A 6,529-nucleotide genomic window follows, 5' to 3' on the forward strand; every position below is an offset into this window, starting at 1 on the left:
CCTTCATCAGACCACTTGACTGACACACATGGCAATGAAATTATTACAGACAGTGAAAAAGAAGAATGAACTCTGAAGAAAAAGAAGAAAAAAAGAATGTTCTAAATGAAACAGGCTGTGTGACATGCAACGCATGGTTAAATGTTCCGGTACAAATTAACAAAGAGGAAATCCATATCGGTTTTAACACAAGAACCTTGTCATTTAAAACAGTGATTTAATTGACAAAGCCGTGGTAAAGTAGCAACAGACAAGTGACATCTATGGAGGAGTTGCATGTTACTTAAAAATAATTTTACTTAATGTGTAAAACGTACTTTGAAAATGATCATTGAAGAAAGACAAGACATGGCCGTATCCGGCCTCACCCCCTATGGATTTTACTAACCCTCTATGGATCCGTATGGGGTCAGTTAGCGTGCAATAGAATCTTTTTAATAAAACTAAGTTCAAATATGTGTCGTCATCATAGTCTGAGGGGCACTTCAAGAAACTTTCCTTTGCTTTTTGTGAGTTTTTTGCCGCTGCGAATATAAAATGATTTTGTTTCAAGAAAGGATATCCAATATCCTTTGTTTTTCTAATATTCTGAAAATTGTCCTGAGTCATTAAATGAAACAATAAAAAAATCTGTTAACAACATCAAATTCTCGAAATATAGATAAAGAAAACATATATAACACACGTCACACGACAACAAATCTTAAGGGTTTTGACCTGGGACAGGACACGTATATAATTCCATTGTTAAAACTTTTGTTTCATTTTGAAAGTGCTTGTTATTGCCGAGTGTCTTTTATTTTCGTTCGGTAAACCATACTTAAACTATTAAACGACAGGGACAGATTATATTTAAAAAAAAAAAAAAGCAGCAGTCAAGTTGTGGTGCATGTGTATTATGTAGAGTATACCTTTTTTACGTGTGTATCACCTTAATACAACCGGATTGATATATTGACCTTGTAAGAAGATATGGATGTTAGGGATTTTAACACGATGACATAAACATTTTAAGGTAAAATCACTGATAATTTTTATATATCTACAAATGGATGTGTTAGCAAATGACTCTAATCAAGGAATTAATGTGTAAATCAAAAGCACTTTTGAATTCATTGTATGGCCTGTTATGAAAATACCCTGGTACTCATATATCGATCTGTTTGAGAATGGTTTTACATTTTTTTTGCTCATGTCGTTTTGGGGTCGCGATACGTTCCAATTATACTGTCAGTCCTTATTTAAGTTATATTTAGCTATATACATTATTATATTGCCTTCAAGTAAATAAAAAGGGGCACTTTCCAGGTTGGTTAATAATTTACAATAAAACGGAACGAATTTTAATTTTCCTAAAAAAAAAGTACGAAGTTGAAGAGCATTGAAGACAAAAAATTAGTAAAATTTTGCCAAATTCAGGTTAGATGATATATTCCCGAGTTGGAAACGGCTTAGAATTTCAAAAATTCAAAGTTTTCTAACTGATTGAAATCATCAATTGAACTATAATTACATGAGTAATTCACCTTTTAGCGTGATATTTACCCATTTTAACGTTTTGCTACAAAAACTAAATAAATAGAGAGAAACAGTAAATTAGAAAAATAGTTCATCTGTCACCGACAATTTGAAGAGTGTAATTGTATCTGTACTTCCCTATAATTATGAGTTTTTTGCGTTTTTATAAACAAAACCTTATGTAGGTTGAGAGAAAGAAAAAGCAGACTGAAAATAAAGATCTACAAGCAAGTCAGCATGGCCTTATTGTCAGTCCTCTTATATGACCTGTTGCTCTAAATTTAAGATTTTTTATATTTAGTATTTTGCCAATTATCTAAAAAAATATGATAGATCTGTATAAACTTTCAACAGTGAAATGATAATTAATAAGCATTCTTTAATTGAGGTTATTTCACTAAATAACATTTACAAATAAGCAAACATAACTGATTGCAATAAAAGTAAAAATAGTAACAAAACAACATATTTTTTACAGGCGAGCGGTTCAGGATCATGGGAGCCTCTTGTTTAAATATTTTCAGTCCAAAATTGAGTCACAGATATATGAAAATGAATTTGCAGTATTCTTTATCTTATTTCGAATTCAGTAACAACTTTTTTGCAATATATTTTCAGATTTGAATGGCATCAGCCAGTGAAACATTTTGTGGTGTGTGTGAAACCCAACATGTGGTGAGAGACGCCGACGTTTGGTGTCCTGAATGCGATGAAGGCTTATGCTCATCATGTGTAAAACATCACCGAGCTTCTAGGGCAACAAGGAATCATGAGGTTACTTCAGTCGATGACTATAAACAAATACCACCGAAAATAGCAAGTATTAACCAATACTGCTCTGACCATGAGAGCAAATATCAGCACTATTGTCCCCAACATGAAAAACTTTGTTGTCCGCTTTGCATTACGACAAACCACAAAACGTGTGATTTGATGGCAATTGAGGAAATTGTGAAAACGTCAAAGACCTCGGTATTATTTGAGACCATGGAACAAAGTTTAAAAGATATGAAGAGCAACATGACTAAAATAGTTAAAGACAAGAAGCAGAATTTGGGGAAAATTCAAAAACAGCGACAGAGTTTCCAGACAGACATACAACAGATACGAGAGAAAATAAACAAGCACCTAAATAAGCTTGAAAATGAAATACAGCAGGATATCCAAGCAGCGGAACAAAAAGTGCAATCACAAATAGAAAGTTTTCTGTCTCAAGTTTCCGACCATGGGGAAACACTAGATGAGCTACAGAAGAATATTTCCGCTACGAAAAGTTTTGCAACTGACCTCCAAACATTTTTTGGTTGTAAAATGTTTGAAGCCGAGATCCACAAAGAAGAGAAATTTATGCAGTCTTTAATAGAAGATGTGAGCTTACAACAAATAAGCCTACGATGCAGAATTGATGACAAGATATCTGACATACTGTCCATGACAAAGATTGGAGAGATATCAGTTACCACAAACCCACCAACCATTACCTTGACGATGGATAGAGACAAACAAGCTCAACATATAGTACCGACGACATCAAAAACAATTAATGACATTAATCCTACTTTATTGAAAAAAATTGAGGTACTAAAAGGGGAAAGAAGAAATGTAATCAGTGGCTGCACTATCATGCCTTCTGGAAAAATGGTCTTCGTAGATAATGTATATAATCGTCTTCTAATCTACAATGAAAACGGATTATTGGATAGTGAAATACCTGTATCAAAGCAGCCTGTAGAGGTTACTTGTATTGATGAAAAGACCGTCGCTGTTACCCATAATGCACAGCCTTATCATATAGAAATAGTCAACATCGAAAATAAAAAGATTACAAACAAGATCAAAACATCCAAACCGTGCTACGGCATTACCAATAATAATGGTATGTTAGTATATTATGAAATGGGAAGTGGTATTCAAACAGAAGACGTTACTGATGGAAGTATTGTCATCACAGTAGTTAAAGTCAAAGGCGACTATTACTGGAACTATGTTACAACATCAAGAGACAAGATATACCGTACAGACCAACATACAAGTACCGTCACATGCTACACAGTCACAGGACAAAAAGTTTGGGAATTAAAAGACGAATCAATTTTCAAAGGAATTCGGGGAATAACAATTGATAACGATTCCAATGTGTATGTAACATCCAAGGATAATAACAATGTCGTCGTACTTTCATCAGATGGCAAGGTTGCCCGTCAATTGTTAGGAAAAGATGATGGAGTTGAACTTCCTCTTGGTATCCATTTTGACCAAAGAAGAAATATTCTACTCGTTACTAACCTATATGAAAAAGCATTTTTGTTTAAAATTTCATGACAACATTTTTTAATTTCTGACGAATGCAAATATAGAAATCATACTTGAAAACAGTCTGTAGACTTTTAAAAGCAATTACAAAATATAAAAGTGCACTGTACTAATTAATTTATTAGTTTTTAGTATTAAAATTTGACCAAATTCAGTATTTATATTTTAATTGAAACATTTTATAATCAAATTGTAAATAATATTTTGTATAATAGACAGTACACATGTCATTTTCTTCAAATTTTACTGCGAAAATTACTGGTTTACAGTCTCACTTATCATATTTGTACTAAATGTTATGAAATATTGTGACTCAGTAAAATGTACTACTACAACGCAAGAAACACACCACTTTTGTGCATTACTTTGTATTTTTTATTTTTACATCTATTAAGCCAAGTATAGGGCTGTTCTAGGGTAGACCTGTCTTAAACTGTTCTAGGTAGAATTGACCAAATCAGATATAGTCGTAGAACTGTCAGCAGAACTGACCAAATCAGTTCTAACCGTAAAACTATCAGTAGAACTGACTAAATAAGTTCGAACCGTAGAACTGACCAAACCTGTCAGGATTGTAGAACAGTTTTTAATGACGTCACTGCAGTTAGGGAATCTCACTGGTCAACATTCAGTGTTATCATTATCCATGACTTATTTATATTTAAAACAAATATTTCTTAAAACTGTTCTATGAATAGAACTGACTAAATCAACTCTCGCCGTAGAACTGACCAAAACAGTTATAATCTAAAACTGTTCCAGGGTAGAACTCTCTAGATCAGTTCTAGGTAGAACTGTCTAAATCAGTTCTAGGTTAGAACTGTTCTTGCTAGAACTGTCTTAAAGGTGTCAGGATGACCGTTCTTTATAATGTCCTAGAACAGTTCTCCTGACAGATTCTGAATGATTCGATGAGAGGTTAAAACTATATGCTAACTTCTTATCTTTCTTCCTAAGAACTTCCTGTATGAAGGTTGAAATTCCAAAGGAACATACAACAGACCTATGATTATCCAGGATTTCCTCTAAGTATAGATCTGAGAGAACTCAGTTACTGACAGCTAGTTAAAAGTCAATGACAAATAATAATAGTAATCATGCATCTCATACTAAATTCATGTCCGTCATATTTTTATGTTGTAAATTGTTTTGTAATGAACTATCAGAGCACATCTCCTTTTATATATATATATATATATATATATATATATACAGCTACTTTTGCATAGGTACTATTTCTGTACTAAAATATGTAGTACTAGAAATTTACTTTTAATATTTAGTACTATCTCTTTACTTTAAAATTATTGTAATATCTAGGTACTTGTATTTTACAGTACTTGGTTTGTACTAAATATTTTGGTACATAAATTATACAATATTCCATGTTTGAAAATCATAATTTTAAGAGATTTGAAATAGAAAAACTCTCAAAATGCTGAAAATGTAACGGTAGTAACCAAAAATCTGTAGTACCTAAATTTCAAGTACAAATTAAGTACTGTAACATACAGGTACCTAAATATTACAATAATTTTAAAGTAACAAAATAGTACTAATATTAAAAGTAGATTTCCAGTACTACAGTACTAGTTTTAGTACAGAAACAGTACCTATGCAAAAGTAGCTGTGTATATAGGCCTCAAGTTTTCTCAATTGAATATTTTTTTCATGTCGATGCCTTTTCATCCTGACTATACTGTATGGGTTTTTATCATTGTTGAAGGCCTCACGGTTTCCTAATATTATGAACATCCGCTTGATTTGAGCTGTAGTGTATGGTTGTCTCATTTGCAATCATATCAATTTTCCTTATTCATAACAAAAATGTTGTATTCTGTTAATCACACATTTCAAAGATCTTGTTCTATTTTTAGCTCAACTGACCGTCGTCCTATCACTTTCACCACTTCTGCTCTGAAACTGTAGACCAAATGTGACCAAACTTTTCACAAAATCATCATTTGGGTGTCTAGTTTCAAAAATGTGTCCGATGAACCCGCCTTCTGATCAAGATGGCCGACATGGCTAAACAATGAACATAGGGGTAAAATGTTAGTTTTGTCTATTACTTTAAAAACCGTTATAGATAGAAAAATCCGACCGAAGCTAGTTGTTCAGTATGTTGATTCTGCAATGGTATATATCCGTCAATACTTTCGAGCGACTTCTTCTAACAGTTATTACCCTTACACAATAAATTTTACATTTTTTTCCCATTTGCCTATTACCTTGAAAACTATGATAGATAGAGAGAATTGAAAAAGTGATCAGCAAGACAAGTTCTAAAACAAGTCTATACATGGTAGGTTCTTTATGTGATAATTGTCCTTTAATAACAGGCTGCACTATCGTCCCATCAAGAAAAAGTAGTCTCTGTAGATAATGAAAACCATCGTCTTGTAATCCACAATGAAAACGGAATACTGATCGTGAAATACCTGTATTTTACAGCATCCTGTTGTTGTCATATGTATTGATGAAAACACCGTCGCTGTCACGACCTTATCGTATAGAAATTATCAACATCGAAAATAAAAAGATTGTTAAAAAGATCAAACGTCCAATCTCTGCTATGGCATTACAAATAAGAATGGCAGATTGATATATTATGAATGCGGAAGTGGTATTCAAACAGTAGACGTCACTAATGAAAGTGGTGTCACTACAGTGATTAAAATTGGATGCAAACAAAGTT

The 6,529-nt window shown here is 32.7% G+C and overlaps 1 protein-coding gene across 1 annotated transcript; it reads left to right on the plus strand.

The window, feature by feature from the left end:
* Positions 1-915: 915 nt before the first annotated feature.
* Positions 916-3,888, plus strand: LOC139510499 (uncharacterized). The gene is made up of 2 exons (XM_071297074.1): positions 916-1,015; positions 2,137-3,888. Exon 2 carries the CDS (start codon positions 2,143-2,145, stop codon positions 3,838-3,840), a length of 1,698 nt encoding a protein of 565 aa, XP_071153175.1. The 5' UTR covers positions 916-1,015; positions 2,137-2,142; the 3' UTR covers positions 3,841-3,888.
* The last annotated feature ends 2,641 nt before the right edge of the window (positions 3,889-6,529 follow it).

Source organism: Mytilus edulis, chromosome 2 (genome assembly GCF_963676685.1).
Source record: "Mytilus edulis chromosome 2, xbMytEdul2.2, whole genome shotgun sequence".
Taxonomy (NCBI): domain Eukaryota; kingdom Metazoa; phylum Mollusca; class Bivalvia; order Mytilida; family Mytilidae; genus Mytilus; species Mytilus edulis.